At 41.9% G+C, this 22,006-nt stretch overlaps 1 protein-coding gene across 6 annotated transcripts in view; it reads left to right on the top strand.

The window, feature by feature from the left end:
- The first annotated feature begins 670 nt into the window (after positions 1-670).
- The window catches only part of LOC120731763 (calmodulin-binding transcription activator 1-like), a 53,940-nt gene continuing 32,604 nt past the window's right edge, over positions 671-22,006 (top strand). For 4 of the 6 annotated variants that reach the window (XM_040028975.1, XM_040028974.1, XM_040028976.1 and 1 more), the window contains exons 1-3: positions 671-809; positions 3,285-3,380; positions 8,409-8,512. In XM_040028975.1, coding sequence (XP_039884909.1) covers positions 785-809; positions 3,285-3,380; positions 8,409-8,512 — 225 coding nt within the window. In that variant the 5' untranslated portion in view covers positions 671-784. Of the gene's footprint in view, positions 810-2,338; positions 3,150-3,284; positions 3,381-8,408; positions 8,513-22,006 lie in introns of those variants that run through there. The other 2 variants (XM_040028977.1, XM_040028973.1) reach the window with 2 other exon arrangements.

Below are 22,006 nucleotides of genomic sequence, written 5' to 3'. Positions count from 1 at the left end.
GTAGTGAGTGCACGCAGCTCTGTGTAGGCGCGTGTGGAGCTGTCCTTTCAGCACCGCGAGCTTCAGCACCACGGCGAATGACAGCACCCGGCAGCCCACGCGCGTCAAAAAACTCTCTTTCAGGCAGTTCTTTTCATTTAGATTCAAGAGGGGTTCATAATTTATGGCGAGACGCGACCTTACATCGCATTTTCTCAACAGTCCACTGGGTTTGCGTGTGAAGAAATGAGCGCGCGCTCGCTAGCGAGAGTTTCTGTGCGCGCGTAACGTATATGTGTGTAGGCCTGTTGTGCGCGTGCGAGTGTGTGTGTGCGCGTGTGTGTGTGAGGGAGAGAAGATGATGATGAGCATGATGATGATGCTGTGGGAGGCTGTCAAGGTGTCCTCGAATACAGACGTCGTTCAGTGACGTGAGAGGGGTAAGAGGGAGAGAGAGAGAGAAAGAGTGCGCGTGAACGGCGAGGAGGGGGCGTGGTCAAGGGGAACAAGCGGAGGGATGGTGAATTCCGCGAGTCACCATCACGGATCCCCGCTGTCAGTCCTCTCTGTTTGGACCAATAGCCGCGCTGAACGCGGCAGGCTCACCCTCCCCACCCCTTCTTCTCAGCCCCGCCCCCCTCCTTGAGCTGTCCTCCTTGTGCACGCGCGTGGTCCTCCCCCCCACCTCCCTCACCGGCACCACCACCATCACCACCCCCCCTCCCACTACCACTAGGTCGAGTCGAGGAGGAGGAGGAGGAGGAAGAGGAGGAGGAGGAGGGATGAGGCGCGCGGCGGAGGGGAAATGGCTGCCGAAAACAAGCCGGAAGGTAAGAGAGAAATAACGGTTTTTATTTAACGTGCCGGAGTCCCGCTCTTCGGGTTTCATGCGAGGCTATGAAGGGACGGGGGGATAGAGGAGGGCAGAGATAGCGGCGGGGCTTTCCCTCTCCTTTAGCCCGTCCCGAAAACACCGAGGCTGGTGCTGAACCAGCGACTGTGTGGAGCACGGTTAACCGAAAGCAAATAAATAACAGGAGGAGAGTTGTCCTGTCGGTGGGCTCTGGCTGATTCGGGATACGGTAGTTTTTCACCGTCCGATGCTTGCCAGCGTTTCCCCCTCGAGTAGCTGGCTTATGAATGCTTTTTAAGCATTTAGCATTAAGGGGATGGAGGATGAGAGGAAAAGAGAAGAGTGGTTCACGCTGAAGGAATTCAGATGCTGCTCTGTGTGTGTGTGTGTGTGTGTGTGTGTGTGTCCGTGTCTCTCTTTAAGCATAAAGTAGACCACTGAATTGCTAATTTCTTTCCTGACAGGCACGCAACCTCCCCGACCAGCTGTGTATTTATTTAATCACAATCGGTGTGTGTTTCGGTGTGTGTGTGTGTGTGTGTGTGTTTTGTTCCTTCAGTGTTAATGTGTCCTTATGGTTGCTAAGGCGCTGAAGGTGAGAATTTGGCTGCATATAGGTTTGGGAGGGGTTGGTGTGTATGTGTGTCAGTTTTAGGTCATAATGATTCCAGCCCCCACCCCATTTGTGGTCGTTGTTTGTTTGTGTTTTTATTCCCTTAAGTAAACTCTTGAGGTCGTTATCATCTCTCACACACAGTCACCATTTCATTCAGACTACTATTTATTCATTCATGAATTATTTAAGGGTTGCAATGTTATCTCTGTGTCAACTTGTGAGTTCTTTACTCATGGTGTTTGACATTTCTTTATAAATACCCCCTGGTTGTTACTCTGTTCACAGCACCTCTTTCGTTTTGTGTCTTTAAAGCACTGCTGATGCCACGAAGGGTTAAATTTACAAAAGAGGGCAGCAAACTTAGCAGCAGACTGTGTTGTAAATGATCAATGGCTCTCTAAACAGGGTCTGTCCCCCTCAGGTGTCCCAAATTAATTTATAGTAGATCATAAAATTGTGTTGTTTCATTAAAAAGTGGATATATATATACACAGATGGGGGACCATTTATGCCAACAAAACAAGCATATTGTGTACATTACTCCCTCCCTTTGTGTTGGCCCAATATAAACCCTGATATGGCTGTGACACATCCTGTCAATCTGTCATGAAATCAGTCATTTCTGTCAGTGTCTAACAGACAGTTCTTGCTGTTGCATACCTTTCATTATCAGCACGCTCTGAAAAGTGATGTTACACCTAAACCATCTAAATTGTTTTTAGTTTTTGTGAGGCAGTCCTGAGAATATCTTCTCCCTTGCCTCAAAAAGTTTGAGAACCCTTGTTACAGACACCACAGTTCCTTAGCAATTAAAATTAATTAATTAATTAATGGAAAACTCTTTTTTTGGGCAGGGGGGGGGGGGTTAAATAATCAAAGGTGTAGTAAAATTGTCAGTGAGAGCTTTCAGCACTCTCTCCACTAGGGAGCAACACTGAGCAAGATTTCTCAAAGGGGCAATTTTTGGCAACACTTGAACTACCGTCATGCATTTCTGCAGTACATCGTGTGTACAGCACTTAAAGTCAGGCACGCATATACATACATCCATGCGTGCAAGCAAGCATGCAGAGTGTTGCCAAAGGCGAAAGGAAGGCCGTGGGTTGAGAGTCCCGTTGCGTGAAAAGACTAGAACTGTTGATGAGACAAAAGGCCCATGGGCAGATCAGCAGGCAGTGTACCACATAAATATTAAACCTTCCCCCCTGCCCATACTATACCATACCTACTATACGCAAACAGATTCACAGTGTGTTGGAGTTTTATCCATTGCCCCTTCAGTGTTGCGTGTAGTCTGGGTATAATGATTTAAAAGTCTGAGCCTTGCTGAATGAAAGCCAAATGAATTGTGGCGACGAAGGCAGGAGACAGCCTTCCACTCTTCCCCCTGCCTGGTAGATGTGGATGGCACCAGTGGGCATCAGAACAACATCCACCATATAGCCTGGAAGACCATCTCCCTCTGTGCTGGTTGGTCTACTTTGTATCATAGCAACAGTGGTCAGGGAAACAGAGAAATGATGAGAGTGAAGAGAAACTAAAGCTGGGAACAAGTTAGTCACACACACAGAGGCAGTGTATCTTCTGTGGCCAATCGATCAGGGGACACGATGGATGCAAGTTAGTGGATCAGAAAATGGATCAGCCCACATGCATATCACTTGGAGTTTTGTTTCTGGGCTTTAGAGGAGAAAGATTGAGGTGAGGTGTACGACTGCCAAGGAAACCAAAGCCTGAAGTGTCTCCTAAATATGTCCCTGTTTTGTTTTTTGTTTTTTTCTTCTTCTTCTTCTTCTTCTTCTTCTTCTTCTTCTTCTTCTTTTTCTCTTTTTGTAGGACTGAAGAAGATAAGAAATCCAGAGCGAATGGTCAGGATTGCTGTTGGCTACACTGGACACACCCCTCCCAAGAGTGACGACACTGACGCCAACAGTAAGAGTCACACAAACACTCTTGACGCAGTTTGTGTGTGCATGTCTGTCTGTGAGGGTGTTTAAGTGCCACCCGCACATTTGTCTGTAGCACAGGGTGACTCTGGGAGCAAGCATAAAAGCCTTCTGGCAGAATGATGCGATGCGGGAACTGAGGTCTCCTCCTCATCTGCTCTGTAACTGATCACACTTATGCATACGCACAAACACACACACACACACTATCTCTATTTCTCTCTGCTGAGACGTCATTCCAATTCAGCCCTGTTACACATCATGTTTATTCATGCATGCCAGTACAGTATTAGTGGGCACACGCACACACTCCTGCACATAGCCATACAGAAGGCAGGGCTTACTTTGGCTGTCAGTAGTTTATTGTCACACCTAATCTGTACACATGGCATTATGTATCTATAATCCTCAATGGGCCTTGTTAAACTAGAAGTGAGATGGAGTGTGTAATCTAGGGTCGGTGCATGGCCGCGGATGTGTGTGAGTGTGTAGCAAGCATGTGTGCGATTGCTTTTGTCTGTTAGACAGACTATAAAGGCAATGATTGCTTTGATTGGCTATTGATTCCAGAGGACATGGAGCAAATGCATGTGTGTGCTTCTGTGTGCATGTGTGTTAGAGGGACAAATTGGAGGAAAATAAACAGATGCGAGGAGGAGCAGACGGACATTTAGTGAAGTGATGGCTAGCAGTGGAGGGGGTTAGGAGTGTGGTGGTTGTGGCGATGGTGTTGGGGGGATATATTTAAACACCACCCACCCCAACAACAACCCTGTCCACCCCTTACTTCAACCCCTTATTCATTTCTGCACCAGACCATGCTGAACAGGGAATGAAAGCTGGACTGAATAGAATAGAATAGAGGGTTCTATTTCTGATGACTGTTTAATAAAAACCAAGGCTTCCCGAGCCTATCCCTGTCTCCTATCTGTTCTCACGTCCCAGCTGGAGGATTACTGGAGGAAAAGTTTATCAGCAGAATGATAAAATTAGCATGCACGCCCATCTCTCTATCCCCCCCCCCCCCCCTCCGCCCCCTGCTCTCCCTCTTTTTCTCGTCTCTCCTCCCCTCTTCCTGCACTCTCACTCATCCCATGCCACCCCCACCCCCCCCCCCCCAAACCATCTTCTCCGTGCCCTGGCTCTCCCTGCTGCCCTCCTCTCACCCTCCTCCCTGCCATCCCTCTATCTAGCTGCTGTGCAATGAGCCTTTCTTTCTGTCACATTAATTTCATCCCGAAAAGGGGGAAAATGTGAAAATTTCCCCTGACGCCTCCTAATATCAGTAGGGGGAGAGTTAAGAGTTGCATTTGGAGCGTTTTTCTCTCTCTTTACTGAGGAGAGTTTTATAATTAACTGACAGCCATCTCACAAGGGCATTGGCTTGTTTCTGTGTTAAATATGGAGATGACAGTTTTATGAGGTAAAATATTCATCAGTCGGAGGCCGCTCTTCTGTGTGATTCCAGTCTAAATGGTGGCATTTGATAGCGTACCCAAAGCAATGTTTCACTTTGGTCGAACATTTTCGGTCTTTAGCTCACATACCTCTATATGACTTAATGAGCCATCAGTTTCACATTAGCATTCAGGCATTGTCACTCTTTTGGACTCGTTTTTACTAGATTAGCAAGTGAGTGAGTGATCTGTGTACACCCAGAATTTGTGGCGTGCTGCTGAGGGACTCGCACGAAGCAATGCAGGTATTGAAAGTGTTTTTATGATTTTAAATACAAATGTAAAGGCGAACAGCGTCGGATTTTCATATTTAGATGTGCATTCCTTGGGTCCCAGGATGCTTCATTTTCCTGGGTAGCCAGAAAACAAAAGACAAGTTTTTGCCCCATGTCACACAATAGTATGGCTCCACCGAGAGTCATTTGGAGCAGATGGAAAGGACGATTGCAACAGCACTGAGGCTGAATCTTTTCAAAACAGGGACGCATTCTCTAGTTCAGGATTGTTAGAAATACAAGATACAACTCTTTGGGGTGTAAAAGCTCATCAGCATTCAACAAATCTGCAAAGTTGGTCCTCCGTTCCTCGTTAGCAGGGAGAGTAAATGCGAGGACAGGTTAAGATGATGGTTGTGTCCATGAAGGTGTGCTTTGAAAGGGGTTTGGGCGCCAAGGTCACTCGTTTAAAAAAAAAAAGAAGAAGTCACTCTGGGACAAATACTGTGATGTGTGTTCTTTGATCAGCAGGCACTGCTGTATGTGTCTGTTTGTATGTATGAGCATGCATATGTGTATGCGTGCGTGCGTGTTTGTGTGTGTATGTGTGCCTGCGCATGTGCAGCGGGCTTGTTTGATGTGGTGGTTCTGGTACATTTCAAAGGCGAGGCTCTGATGAGAATTCTTCAGAACAGCAGAGGAAGGGAGGGGGTTATAGCCAGGAGGGGTGGGGTCTAAACGCTGATTGGCATTCATAGCAGAGAGGCTGGAGTGCTGCTAAAAAAGAAATTAGGCTTTAACTAAGCTGCACCATTCAGCTGTTTAACTAAGCTGCTGCACAGTTCAGCTGTTTGAAATTCTGTCTTCTCAGGCCTTCTATTAATAAATGCATAATTGATTAGGGGGAGCATACGTGCCTGAACACACTTCCTACTGACACAAACACACACACACATGCTCAGATAGCTACTTACACTCACACACACACACACACACACACATAGCCCCTTCCCCTGTCCTGCTACAGCAATTCTTCTTCTTCTTCTTTGCATCTTTGTGTTAGCTTGTTCCAGTCTCCCAAATTTCTTTTTTTTTTCTTCATTAACACCATCTTTCTGGCTTCTTGTCATCCTGCCTCTCTCTGTCTGCCATGCTGACCCTCCCACCTTACCTATCTGTCTTTTTCTCTTGCTCTGTCATCTTCCCTCAGGTAAAGTATAATTCCTATCTTCCCAGGGGAGTCATGAATGGACGCCCTCTACTCAAATGCTTATCAATAACCTTTGAGTGCTTGCTCGCTTTGACTTCTGAGAAGCACACCCGTTGGGAACACACTCACAAACACATAACAGGGGGTCTGTCTTTGTGTGGACACACTGGTGAGGTGGTATTTTCCTGAGGCTGAGGCTTGGTGGATTTTATTTTATTTATTTATTTTTTTACCTTCCCTGCACCTATTCGGTATTTTGGTGATTCTCCGCGCACAGCAGTAGGAGGAGAAGCACAGTAGGGGTAGTTTCACTGGTAATTCAACACCAACAATCAGCTTTGCTGTCAAGTATGACTATATTTCTGCCGTGGCGATCTCATATAGCGCCCTCCACAACATTAATTATACTGTATACTGCGTAAGGTATAACTGTCTGTGGCTCTCAGCCCTTTGGTTCCTCTGCTAATTACGTAAATGTTTGAAAACGAGCCACGATTATATTGTTATGTAAAAAAAAAAAAAAAGCAGAGCAATTTTCTAAAAAAAAAAAAGCTTGGCCCTGTAGTTTTTAGAAAACATTAGTCAGGAGAAAACAGTGAACATTTGGGGGCTATTTTTGCTCAGGAAAACAATGTATGTGGGACTGACTCAAAATAAACTACAGTGTCTATTTTGAATTCAGTAAAGATTCATCAGCCTAACACAAATATAGCCTGATATTCACCTCGTTGACTGCCATCCGCCAATCAGCAAAGAAGGTAGCATCCATAATTCCTTTAAAAAAGGCACTTGGGTTTAGAAGCTTTTATTTCTGAATTTTCACTCATGTAAGGGTGGTGGATGATGAATAAATAAACACACAACAAAATTAACCTGCAATGTTTTTTTGTCGAGAGTTTTTACACATTTTCTCTGGTTGTAACCAGAGGTGAAGAAATATGGCTGGCATTTTAATAAAATTCAATTTTGGCACCTTTTAACTAGTATATCCCAGTTCATACAATCACAGAGTATAGTAAACTTGACTTCAAAACTTACTGTTTCAGTTTATTGATACTGTCACAATTTGGCGATATTAGTAATGAATATATTCAATATTGATAAGGTAGAATTTATTGTGAAATTAAAATAATATAGTGGTTTTATTGTAATGACTAGCTGTTGGTTAGTGAACCCTTCAGGGACCTATATATGTCAAGTGTGATTGCTCATGTCCTGACTGTGTAGGAGTTTGCAGACAGACAGGCAGGGATTATGTGCACTATAGTAAAATAAGGTCTAAATTTCAATAGTGGGCATTTTGTTTATCTAGTGTTTAGTAACACTAGAAATACGGAGATTTCTATTGAACAGATTAACATAGACGCATTACCCTATGTGTATGTACATGGTCTGATCCTGCTTACTCGCGCGTCACTCTGCCTCCTGTACAAGAATATTAGTTAAATCACAGGGAGAGCTATTCTGGGTTCTCCACTTCATTACCAAACTGTGTGTGTAACACTGTGGGAAAAGCATTGCTTTTAATGGGGATAAGTAATGCCCCTGTGATTAGCTGTGATTGTTATCAACCCCAAATGCACTGATAATGTATGATAATGGATTCTTCTTTATCTAAATCTGTTTGTGGGTGGGCCCCAGGTGCATCTTCACTTGCGGTCCAAAAGTAACCCAGCCGCCACTCCCTCTGCACGCTTAGCTATTGTTAACTTGATTACCTCGACTGGAGGACTTCTGTTCTCCTTTTCATGTGTAGCACTTTGAATCACACATAGATAATAAGCTATATTAAGGCCCAGTGACATAAAGATGATGTGGAAATATTAAACCCAACTTCATCGGTTTCTCATTCAGACTTCCTTGCAGAAATCTCTTTCCACTGCTATGCCAAAAATATTCCTGATAAATCTCAAATATCCCAGTCAAGTACAAGATGGACAGAACACATCTCTCACATCAAACCTTTAAAATTGTACTTATAATTTTAACTCATAATTTTCCTTTGCCATATCCAAGAATTCTGCTATTCTGCTCAAGGTGTCTTTGTGTCTAATGTGCAATTAGTCCTCTCTTTCTACTCGTCTGTCATTTATCCTGTTTAATCTTCTTCTTTTTTTTCTTCCCTACCTCAGATGAGCCCGGCCAGTTGAAGATTTACCTTCCTAAGAAGCTGCTAGAGTGTCTACCCAAATGTTCCTCTCTGCCCAAGGAGCGCCATCGCTGGAACACCAACGAGGTGAGAATGAGACACACTCAAGAGGGAAATATCTGTGACAGAAAGATGAACAGTGTTTTTGTTTTTTTCCTGGCTGGTGACTCATCTCTAACTAATGTCACATTGAGAAATGAAGAGGAGGTAAACAAACACAATGGCAGCTTTTCATTATGGGATCCTAAAACTGTGACACTGGGAAGTAACAAAAAAAAAAGCCCAAAAAACAACCATCAGCAACCTGAACTCACAGCGAAAATCTGACAGAGTATAGATTCCATTTGGCATGTTGCTGTCTGTTTTTCTTTGTAACCCAAAACCATTCTGGGGTAGGGCATAGGAAACAGCGGATTTGAGGTCTGAAACAATAAGGCTTATAGGCTGAAAAAACAAGGAATGAGGGTACAGATATGATTGTTTCTAGTGCTGCGTTTTACTAGGTTCAAAGAAGGTCTGGTCAGTAAGATACATTTTTTGCTATGGAACCAGAGAAAGTTGATAAAACTGTTGTATGTTTTTGGCTCCAAAGCAAACACAGCTACCATTCATTCATAAAGAGCAGAGATCGCTTTGCTCTAGGCCAAAATTAGCATCATCTTTGCTGTGTGAACAATAGATAACTTAGCCAAGAATGTAAAATTGGGTCAAGTTAGGTTCGGGACAGCTATTTACTTGGGGCCAAGGATAACCCTGAGATGAACGTTTTGGGCGTGCGAAAAGCTTTTCAGAGTTGCATGTTGTTTCCAGACTTAAGCTGTTAGCTTAGAAAAGTGTCTGATGGGTGGAAATGGTTGCAGGCATTTATCGTCAATACCTCCTTGTTTATGCATCGCACAGCCCCTCCACTGGTGGTTTCCTCCATCCATTGTGATGTGGTTGGCCTCTGCTGAGACATTTTCTCCATGTGCAGACTGTGCACTCCATTATGGATGTGTGTTTGTGTTATTGATTACCAAGTCCAGCATTATTATGCAATGCAAAGCTGATTTGGCCTGTGGTTTTTCTCTCAGGAAAGTCATTACATTTTTCATGCAATCCATCTCAATGAAGGTCATACTGGGAGTTAAGCACGGTGCCTACTGAACAGTGTGTTTGTATGAATAAGCAGTGTGCATGTGCAGTGTGTGTGTGTTTGTGGTGTGTTTCAGAGCAACGTGACTGCTACCGGTTAGGGACTTCCACACATCAGCCAACCACAAGCAATTGTGGACAATGCTCTGAATTAGACGAGCACACCTTGTTTCTGCCCCTTTTCCTGGCCTTACTCCCTTCTTGTCTCCCTAAGTCTCCCTTCCAACTCTTCTCTCTCCATCTCTTTCTGTCTCTACACCCCCAGTACCACTGCCCCCCCTCCACACACACACCACTCCCCATGCCTCTCTCTCCCTCTCTGATGAGGAGGTGCAGGCTCAGTTCAGGGGGAGGTTGGTTGTCCCTCAGCGGATTTCTTCAAAGCTCCTCTTCCACCCAGGCATAAAGTTTTCCGCATACTTAAACAGTCCATTGTGTCTGCTGCTCCTCTTGCTTAGTGCTTTCTTAGTGGGAGACATGTGTATGCTCACTGTGCGTTTAGTGCATGTATGTATTTCAGCCTGTGCATCCGGCGTAAGGAACCCTAGATTATTGCCATTGATTATTTTGAAGCTGCTGCGACAAAAGAATTGATTTTTTCCCCTGTCTGTTGACTTTTTTTTTAATCTGTCTGAATTGCAGACATTCAAAGAAATCTACCAGTTTTTGTCATCAGCGTATAGGATATTAAATTAGCATTGTCCTGAAATTTTATCTGCGTGTACTGTTGAATGTCCACAATAGATTGTAATGCAAAACATTTTTAGATGCGGGGTTTCTGGACCAATCAGCTGTCAAGCCAGCTGTTAAATTTGGAGATTTTATTTACTTGGGCACATCTCTTCAATATTTGTATGCATGTGTGTGTGTAATTATTTACTATGTAGATCCATTTGTGTGTGTTTCTATATAATTCTTTGTTTCCATATGTCTATACATAAGCAAATCAAGAATTGGCTTTGGGTGTCCTCATCGTCAATGGCTTTTGGGTTTTTACATGCTGTTTATAAAAGCCATGCAGAATCAGGATTATCCTTAGTTTGTGTGTGTGTGTGTGCGTGCGTGTGTGTGTGTGTGAGGCTACGAAAAACGAGCGTGATAGATAAAGAGATTAAGACTTCGTTTGAGCGAGAATGCCTCTTATTAAGTCAGATTCAATCTTTACATGTCTTCATCTGATATGTCCTTAGTCTCACCTTTTTCTTGGCATGTGCATCACTTTGCAAGTGTGTGTGTGTGTGTGTGTGTGTGGCTGTGTGTGCGTGTGCGTTTGTTTCCCTGTGCGCAAAAGGATCTCTGTTTTGTCACGCATGGCTCCCCCTGACACCTTGGTCTCCCACAAGCACTGAGCTGTGACCCCATACATTTTTTACCCAGGCCGTTCCTCCTGCTCTCTGTCCTTTCCTCTCTTCCTTCCCTTTCCTCTCTCTCTCTCGCTCTCTCTCCCTCTTTTGTGTATCTACTGATGTGTGAAATTATTCTGGGATGGAGGGATGGATTCCTCCCTGAAGGGCTGAGCGGAGGCGTGAGCCTTTTGTTCAATAATAGATTGGGGGTGTATGTGTATCTGTCCATGGTAATAGACTATGGACTAGTTTTAGATAACAAACCACACTCAGGTGGGCAGACTGATGGTGAAGCCTGTGTTATCTATCCATCTGGAATTACTCGTTGTTTGGTTTCAGCAAATTCTTCGGAGCACCACCACGAGGAGGCTATCAAACTTTTGAAATGTAGACAAAGACCAACTTTAGAGTCTCATCGTGTGACTCAAGCTCATGAAAAGATATGATTACTCTTGTGGGGACCCTTGACATCCTGGCTCGTATATTAAGAAGCCAGACTGAGATGAATACTAAGTTAAAAAATTCTTTTTAATTCTTTTAAAGCTCCAGTTCAATATAAGACATGCACACACACGCTGTGCAAATGTGCATGTCATTGTGTGGTCTAATGTGCATTTTAAAGGCTTCTACTTCAGAGCTTCTCCCCCACTATGATTCAAATGATGCAACTGTCAAATGTGTTGGTACAGACTTCTGTGCATCACACAGATGACAGTTGCCTGTGCCACAACGCGTCTGTATGTGACTCTGCTCCACATGTCGCTCGACTGTACGAGTGGGGGAAAAAAGCAAATGTGAGAGCGGTACTATTTTGTCCTTAATGATATGAAACAAAATGCTCTGAAACAGGCAGTGTTTTTGCCGTAATGCGCTGTTCTCATCGTGCAGAGATGTGTACGTAGCTGTGTGGTGTGATGAGAGGCTCATTACCGGCGCTCACACGCCCGTTGTCTGGTTGTGTTGCTGCATGACAATAACGTGATAAGAAGTGGATCAAAAATCATATATGTTCCACACCATCATCTGCCTCCTGTGTGTGGGTGTGTATCTCTTTTTGTGCATAGTTGTTCTCATGGTAACCGATTGTGCATGAGTGTGCGAGTGTGTGTGTGTGTGTGTGTGCACGCACGCATTTATATTTGTGTTAATTATATGATTGATGATGCATGTGCACCATTCATGATTTTGCGGCACACTTAAGGTGATAGGAGAGGGATTGCAAGTGGTATCAATGAGTTGCCGATCATGTCAACCAGACATGATAATTAAAAAAAATAATAGCAACAACAATAATAATAGGTAAAGAGCAGACATCTCAGGGAAAACTGTCAGTAACCCACTCACACATGCGCACTGTTGTGTCTCAGCTTATGGGAGCTACAATTTCTAGACCAAACAAAGCTTGGGTTGCTGGTGTGTGAGTACGTGTGCATGTTTAATTTATTATTAATGCCATTACTGTTGTTTGTGAGCCATTAAACAGATACATTGGATTAAATATGCACATACACAGCACTCCGCTGTTTGTGGAGATATTTCCTGTTTTTCCAATGTGGCTAAAACATCAGGCAGGAGTGTGTGAAAAACAAGTTACACTTGGGGGAGATTGGCAGTTGTCAGTTACTAGACGATGAATCCATTATGGAAACCCTGAGTGATTATTGCAGGCCTCTCTGCTCCATTCAGACTGTGGTGTAGGGAAATAGGTGTTGTGAGTATTACAGCTGTTCATCCCTGCATTCATATTTGTGAATGTGTTGGAATGGTTAGATAAAATTAATTTAAATGTTTGAATAAGCACCAAATAGATCTAATATTTTAATTTGTTACATGCTGTGTGAAAAAGTACAAGAAAAAACAGATTTTCATAGTCGAATATTTGCATAAAGATTTGCAGTCATACGGTGCTCTTGTGGGTGGAAAAAAAAATTCACACAGAACTAAAATTTTACAGCTAAACCTAGAGTAAAATCCAAAAGTCCAAATTAAATATTCAAGTACTAATTTTGCATTAATTGAGAAGATCATATAGTCAAAATCAGCAGCTGTCCTAACAGATAAGTTGATTACACAGAGCCGCCTGAGCTCTTTACCATCCCTTCAGTTATTCCTGCAAGCTGCTTTGCAACCCACATTCACCCCAGCTCCTTCTTTTTGTGTCTGAACTGTCTGACCTCCCCACCCCACAGACCTATTCCACTAAATAAAAATTACTGCAGATGGCTACAATAGTCTTTATTTAACTAGAACGGTCCCAAGTGGCTGAAAGGTTATAGTTCCAGCTGAAGCTTGATTGGATCAGTCGGAGGCATGGTTATTACATCATTAGCCTTATATGAGCAGGCACGTACCGACCTCCCACCAGGGAGACAGGCGGTGTAGGGAAATATCCTTGAAAACACTTTTACAGTTCAGAAATATATATCCTATCAGCACATCATTTCACAGTGAGTTTCCCCTTTGTATGCACAATTTAAACATCACAATTTCGATGGTTTAGGCTCTTTCACTCCATGTTACTCTGACTTGGAGCTTTGGGTGTCTGAATAAATTTCCCCCAAACTGTCATACATAGTAGTAGAGCTGAAATATTTGTCAAAATGTTTTTTAATTAAATATTTTAATTTAAAATATGTAAATGTACGCATTTTTACTTTTCATTTAGGCGAGTACCACTCTGAGGATTTTGAACCAATAATTGACCCATTTTGTTGTTATGTAACCATCTCCAGGCCTCAGTGTCATCGTTGTCTGGCAACAAAAAAACAAAAACAATCATCCATCCATTATTCCATCTATCAATTTCTTCCATTTATCCAATTCCTGGTAGAGGTGGCTCTGGAGCCAATCCCAGCAGATCCATTCTAGCACACTTATTTTTGCCAGTGGGGGTACTCCAGCTGTCCAGTCATGCAAGCCACTGGGGTGGACAGTAAAATACAAAATAGTTTAATTCACTATAACAAAAAAAGATACTGATTTTCTGTTAGCCTGTCATCTTGTTTTCTATCCAGGAACAGCTGATGGGAATTATCCTGAACCTTTTGTATAAATCTGGCACGCTTGCATTATATATTATGGTGATATTGACTGATACTTTGTTATTAATTAATTAATGCAGCTATTAAATATACAAGTAGTAGTTTAGTCACTATTTAACTTTTTAAACTATTTATAATTGAAATCGTTCCATGTCAGTGTTGGAGCTTATCAGAATGATTTAATGTTGATTCTCTCCCCTCCAGAGAAATGTGTTCTTCTGACAGCTGTACCCACACAATACCACACATGTGTAACTCCAAACCTTTTTAAAAAAAATCAGGGACTATTTGTGCAAATCTTAGTCATTTGTTTTGAATTGTCAGGCACTGTTACAGGCACAGTCCTCAAAACAAAAAGCCCAAACTATTCTTTTTCATTTTCAGATTTGGTGATGCGCAGCTACAGTCCTTATGACCCCATTTTCTTTCCAAAGTTGTGCCCTTGATTTTTGACATTGATGTGCAAACTGCCAAAGTGCAACACAACCTGGCACAGGTCGTGAAAGGCTCAAACTCCTCCTTTCTTCCTTTTGGCCGTGTCAGTACATAGACAGAAGTATAAGGGTTTTGGAAACTTATAGAAAGTTTTATTTTTAAACAAAATGGGTGTGCTGCCTAAGTATTTGTTAGATAACATGTTGGTGAGAAACTTTATCCGTGTCAGTGTGTGTGTGTGTCCCAGAGCCTGCCTATGGCTGTAACCTCTCCAGTTGACATTGAGCTCTGTGCTGTTGCCGTTTACCAGAGTAAAGCATAGTTTAATGAGGGGGCAAAGAAGCCAGTACACACACTCACACATGCACACTCATGCATGCTACATACGTCTACACTCGCAGACATGCACACGCAGGACCAGAGGGGTGTTTCACAGCTCCTTGTGTTTGATTCCCATTCTTTTATTTTTAATCATTCCTCTGTCTTTTGGGTTGAGAAATATTTTATGTTTGGAGAGCGCCAAGTTATAATCACTAATTAGTCCTCCAGGCTCTCTCGCTTCATCCCCCCAACCCCCACCCCACCACCCTCCTATCTTCCCATCTCTCTCTGAGCCAAGCATAGCCCAATTACACCCAGCGTCACTTTGTGTCTGCTGTGACTTCCATTTTCCACTTCCATACTGTCCTGCTGACCCAACCGGAAAAATTAACCAAAATGTAAAGAAACACAAAGAAGTAATTGCATCCATTCTATGCAAAGATTAATATCCTTGTTGATAATGTAATTATTCAGCAAGCTTTTGCAAACAGGGACGTGCATGATAAATTCTGCAAGTTTTAGCCATGCTGGTATTTTAGCCCGCGCAAGTTCACGAGAAGACGAGATTAACTGGGTTTTACAGGTCAGGTGTCTGTGGTTGGAGTTAGAACTGTCCCTCCTTTCCTCTTTACATTGTGTGCTGGGAGTGATGGAGTGTAAGGTGGCCAGTGAGTGTGTGGAATTGGTTTTGTGGTGGTGGTTTTGGACTATTTCCCTAAAGCAGAATAAGGGTAGTTTCATTATTCATCATTTTCATTATTGGCATTTAAATATTCAGTTAATTCGTAAAAACGATCGTCTGTCAGTCATTTTCGAGTCATTTGGGTTTAAGAAAAAAAAATCACTTCCAATCAGTAACTCAATGGTGTGAATTGGGGAAAACTCAAACTGGAACCTTTTGTCAGCAGAACCGCCTATTTACAGGTATTAGAAAGCCAAATTTGATTATCTGAGGATACATTCATTAATTGGGAAGCAGAGCTACAGCAAAACTTGGGAGTAAAGCAAGAGCAAAAAAAAGGGGGACTTCAGTCAGAAATGGAATATCTTCCATTAATGTGCCAACAACAAGCTTTTTTAAATTAGAAAACAGAAGTTAGGTATCATAATTTGATGACACCTGAAGCTTCCTGACAGGACCACATCAGCTAATCTAGTGAACTTTTTGATGACAGTTGTGATCCTAGATGCATGGATATGGTAATGGAAGGACTGCCAACACTAGATACAGACAGAAAACTTCGACTGAGACGCCCCTTTCTTTTGACAAGTTGTCTACTGCCGTCCAGCAGCTTACATGTGGCTGAGCATCAGAAATCGATGGACTCCCTGCAGAGTCCTATAAACTGTTTTGGTTTGTGTTAGGAAAAGATTTGTATAAACATTTTAGAGACTTATTAGATTCTGCAACAATGCTGCTCAGCTGCTCCAGAGCAGTTTTGCCAACATTTACAAAAAAAGAGAGAGATCTAGGTTTGCTTAGAAACTTTAGTCCAGTGTTTCTCCTTTGCACAGATTATAAAATAATTACAAAATGTCTCTCAAATAGACTGAAGGACTGTTTGATACTTTGGTTTCTGTTATCAATAACAATCAGTCATATTACATTCTTGAAAGCACAAAAATAGACAATCTGTTTTTGAGTCATGAAATGACCTATCAAAATGTCAGGGTCTGGATGTACGCCTTTTTTCTATAAATCAAGAAAATCCTTTTGACATAGTGGATCATTTTTATTTGTTTAGGATGCTTGAAGCTTTTAGGTTTGGAATAAAAAGTATTTCATGAATTAAGTTTCCCTATTCAAATGTGTCTGTTTTGCTGAAGATACGAGGGGGACTCAGCAGACCAGTCCCTGTACAGAGAGGCATTAGGCTAATGTCTGCTATGTTGTATGCTCTCACCATTGAGCCCCTCTTGAACCAATTAAGACAGGATCTCACCGGGTTAAACTTTGATGCAGATGCCAGTTAGTTTGTCTGCTAGTCAAAAATGATGCTCACATATTGGAACAAAAGTTACCACTGTGTAAGTGTGTATCCTCTGTGAGAGTTAACTGGCAAAAGTGTGAAGGTTTACTGTTAGGAGAGTGGAAAAGCAAACAAGCAGCCATTACTTCCAGCTGGGCTGCAGTGGAGCAGACAGGGGATGAAATGCCTTGGGGTTTTTCTTGGCAATGATGATTTGCAGAGGAAAAACTGGGAGGGTGTAGTGGAGAAAATTAGTGCCCGATTGTTTAAATGAATGTGGGCCCAGTCACAGCTGTCTTAAAGCCCCCTATAGGACAGCTGTGACTGGTTGTGAATAATCTTCTTGAGCCTTCAAATGCACTGGTGCAGGACATTCAGAAGAGACTGATTAACTTAACTGAACTTACCAGTATGGACATATTAGGAACTTCATCATTCTACCTCTGTGCTAAAGACATGCTAAAGACCACTGGCTTAAGAGTGCTCAAAAATATATGGGAACATGAGGGAAGAGCCTCTGTTCTGTAGCCCACTTACTCAGTTTCCGGATGCTCAACTCTGCTGGCATACAAAGAATCCTTACAACAGCTGGCCTGACAAAGTTGGAAGGGTTGAGATCAGGAGAGCAGTGTAAAACTGTTGCCATCAGCTCTTAAACTGGTTTTGTGCTTTGCCCTTCCTGGTCTCCGTGAGCATTATTTGTAGGCTCCGCAGAAACGCAGCCATTGGTTTGAACTCCTTTGCCATCAACGCTGTAGTAGAGCAACATGAAGAAGATGTGGCTCTTGTATCTTTTGAAACACCGCAGCTCACTGATCTTCCTAAAGCCTCAAAGATATATGTATTTCCTGTATGCTGCGAGTATGAAAGCTCTCAACGGAGCTTCATTACTTCTTGTTCTAGTTTTCTTCTCCTATAGGCAGCTGGACAAACCTATAAAGAAACACAGTGCGGTTCTCCAGTGGAGAGTGGCACGTGGGGGCTGGGGCCACAAACAGACATGTGGCACATATAGACCACATAACAGAAGACCCTGCAAAATCTGTGGGTAACCTGTCCTAGGCTAGTTCCTCTGGCTGGGTTCGGACAGGTGAGGGACGACAACATTCTCATTTGTAAACCCAGACAGATAGTGCAGCATAGTGGAGACATATCTAGTCAATTTTCTTATAGGTCAGGCAAAAACTGGGATTGTGTTAACCAGGAGGAATAAAATGAAAGGAACAGGGTCTGCAGATGTTAAACTTCAAAAGTCTGGTGTCTGCTCGTATCAGAATAAAGTTCACCTACTATGAAATGGTTGCAGACTTGGATCATTTCATCTCTTTTTAGGGGGGGTGAAGGAAATGTTCTGTACACAGTGAATAATGAATTGCGTGGTCTCAGTTTCTTGGGTAATGGTTTACTGTGGGGTAGGGTAAGATTGTGAAAATGTGCAGTTATATTGTGTTTTTCTTTGTATGACTGTAAATAAGGAATTGATTCATTAAAGGCTTTGTTAAAAGTCAAAGGTCTCCTCTGCTCTCTTCTCTTTTCCTCTCTTCTTCTCTCCTCTCCTCTCCTCCTACCCATCTGGAAGCCCCACATTTTCCTCCTGTTCTATTTTCTCCATGTTGCACAGACCCACTATTTATCTTGCCCACTATAATTTGACACAAAATATTGTTAACTGGAGACACAGAAATATATTAAACAGTGGGAATGTGCGACTGTGAGTGTGGGGGTGTTGTGTATGTGCCCGAGTGCATTTGTGTGTGCTTCTGTGTGTGTGTGTGTGTGTGTGTGTGTGTGTGTGTGTGTGTGTGTGTGTGTGTGTGTGTGTGTGTGTGTGCCTTTGAGTTTTAACTTCCTGTTAGATTCCAAACCCGACCAAGTACGGAATGACCCAGAGTGTCTGCTGTAATAAGAAGCTGGGCTGTGCAGTGGAGACAATATTTTTTGTATCTTTAAATGTCCCCACATAAAACCTCTGTAATATCTGATTCTTGTGTAAATTAGATTGAATTCATTGGAGACAGATAAAGCATATAAATGTGTATGTGTGTTCATGTGCGTGCACAGACAGCTGGTCCTTCTGCTCCTATTTTGAGAACTGCATCTGTAGAGTTTTGTCTAGATAACTTTATTTAACTTTCATAACTATGTGCTTTGCTGGGCCTTTAGAAGTCAAATACTGCATATGTTAACAACAATTTGCCTTTTGTATATTGCTAAATAACTGTGACTTACACATGACATTAGAGTACAAATTAGGAACAACAAGTGTTGGAAGGCTTTCTTTTGTACAGAGCTTTTTCTTAAGCATCTTCTCTTCTTGACTTAGTAGCTGAAGCTTAGGGACTTGTAGAGAATATGCCTGGTTCAGGATTTCTGAAGTCAATGCATATTTCATACTCTCTGCTCATGTTTACAAAGGTAGGTTTCAGTCTAACATACTCTTAGCTTTGATGTAAATAGTGCTGCAAAGTCCAACAACGCATAAATAATAAAACAAATAAATAAATCATATAAAGATATGTGTAAATCTTGTACACTTGTTTATTCAATGTATGGGTGTAGAGTCATATCTATATGGTCTGCTGATCTGAAACACAGCTTACTTTTACTCAAGCCCAACCAGGTTGCAGTCTCCAGTTCCAAAGTATTTAGCAATATTGTTTGTAAATTCATATGACAAATATACACTGAGCATATTGATGGACATCTGGGTCTGCATGAGCATAACTTGAGTCATCAGAGAGGTTCTTATATTGACATTTCACACTGCTTTATCACTGTATAAGGATTATGGAGTTGTCTACTCAGCAGTATGAAGTGAATCTATGAAGTGAATTGGATTGAGATTTGGTGACTGTGGAGGCCATTTGAGTGCGGTAAACTCATTGTCATGTACAAGAAACCATTTTCAGATGATCTGAGCTTTTCGACATGGCGCGTTATTCTGCTCGAAGCAGCCATCAAAAGATGGATACATAAAGGTGTTCATAAAGGGATGCACATAGTCAGCAGCAGTACTCAGGCAGGTTGTCGCATTGCTCGGTACTAAAGGACCCAAAGTGTGCTGAGAAAATATCTTATACCATTACACTACCAGCAGCAGCCTGAACTGTTGATATAGTGCAGGGTGGTACCAGGTGTGGTCTTCTGCTGCTGTAGGCCATCTGCTTCAAGGTTCAATGTGTTGTGCCTTCAGAGATACTCTTCTGCATATCTTGATTGCAAACAGTGTCTATTTGAGTTACTTTTGCCTTCCTATCAGTTCAAAGCTTTCTGCCGATTCTCCTCTGACCTCTGTCATCAGCAAGACATTTTTGCTTGCTGGATATTTCCTCTTTTTTGGGCCATTCTCTGTAAGAAATATTTATTTAGTTATGTATTTATTTATTTTATTTAGAAAGAGGTGCAATACATATTAATGAACATTTTAACTAATGTAAATATGCCAGATTATAGCCTTGGGCTGGTTTCCATCTGCAGACCCTCTGGCAGGTTGGTGTTACACACAAGTTAGGAAAAACATACAGAGACACTATTTACAGATCATGTGACAAGGACAAAAACCGTGATCACATTATATTAGAACAAACAATTACAAGAAGAGTGGACAAAAGAGGACAGTATAGATAACAATAACGGAAACGCATCAGTTATATTGCACAAACCCCAGTGTTACACATGCCCTGACTGTCTTGATATTGCACTGACCCATTACACTAATAGTTATTTCCCTTTTTGTAATACACTAACTCTTTTTCATGTCCAATATAAAGCATGATTAATTAAACATGATCACATGTTTGTGTGTCCCTCAGCCACCCTTTTAAGTGACTCTTAAAGGGAGATTTGTACTTTCCCTCACTGACAGTGGAAGACTATTCCAGAAGCTCACTCCCTGATATGACAGAGCATTCTGTGAAAAGGTGGTGCGTCTAAATGCCTCTATCTAAATAGAGATAGTTGCATGGGAAAATCCCAATAGGACAGCGGTTTCAGAAATACTCAGACCATTCTAAATTAAGTCACTCTTCTTTTCCTCTCTGATGCTCATTTTGAACTGCATGTGATCATCTTGACTATGTCTACATGCCTAAATACACAGACAGCTGATGAAATATTTGTGTTAGCGAGCTGTTGAACAGGTGTACCTGACCAAGTGGCCTATGAGTACATATATTTATAACCTATTAATGGTAACCTAGTCTTTAATTTTATTCCCCTAGACATGATTGGAGTGTTTATGGTTTTTATTTCTGTGTCTGTCTGTCTACAAATTTGCAGTTTCTGGCATGATGCTAATTTGGTCTCTACAAATTCTTTTCTCGCTGCATTCATGGAAAGACACAGATTATGGTTGTGCCTGTCTTTTTTTAATACATCACCGAATATTTATTTTTCTGGAGTGAAGAGACCTCAATTTACTTTCCAGTTTGTTGTCTATTCCATCAAAGTTGCCTCAGTTAATTTTGTACATGGCACTATTAACTGCCTCTGTTGTAGCTAATCCAAGATGAATAGAATTGTCAATAAAAACATCCCAGCTCAAATATTTTTTACTAACGCAATCAAAGTTCATACGTATTTGCAAAGGGGATGCAAATTTATCCGACCACATTTGTTTTTGCTGCGTAAAGTTGCTGTGGGGTTAAATTGTCAGTTTTGTTACCGTAATGTGATATCGCACTGGATCTAAGTGTGTTGGCCTCATAAGCTTCCATCATCTAATGGCCACTTGGAGTCCGTAGGTTTATTTCTAATTAAAACTGGTAAGATCATGTCGTTAAATTGCATTTCCAGGGTTAGATCAACTGCATTCGCTCCAGACCAAAAATACAAGGTAATAATAAAGAAATGTCAGATTGCTGCGGTAGATTCAGAACACTCTAATTTATTTCCTCTTATCATCTGTTTGCTCATTACTTTATGATTTTATAAAGCAGATGCATGTTACGGTGGTAAATGTCTATAGCAGTGAATTGATTAACATTCATTGGTAGATGTTTTTATGGATGGTAATGTGTTTTTCACTTGTTAATTAGTTAAGAAGACAAACAGTTTAACACTCCTGCGGTGTGTACTACACTCTCACTGTGAGCAATGTTTCTCCTGGTGCAGAGTTGTTTCAGAAAACTCTTTAAAATCACAATTAAAAACTTAAACTGTAACACAAAAATTTCTATGATTTTTATGCATTAATGAAAGTGCACTGGATGGCTCTAACAAATGTGGAAAAAAGAGGCTTGATGCACAACATCTGCTTTTAAAACCGAATAATATTATGTTTCAATATCATGCAATGGCCCTAATGTGGTGTATTCCTCCATAGAGGAATCTATG

This window comes from Simochromis diagramma, unplaced genomic scaffold, assembly GCF_900408965.1.
Source record: "Simochromis diagramma unplaced genomic scaffold, fSimDia1.1 OVJJ01000483.1, whole genome shotgun sequence".
Taxonomy (NCBI): domain Eukaryota; kingdom Metazoa; phylum Chordata; class Actinopteri; order Cichliformes; family Cichlidae; genus Simochromis; species Simochromis diagramma.
The sequence above is the reverse complement of the archived record's forward strand: the minus strand, read 5'-3'. Positions and strand labels throughout refer to the sequence as shown.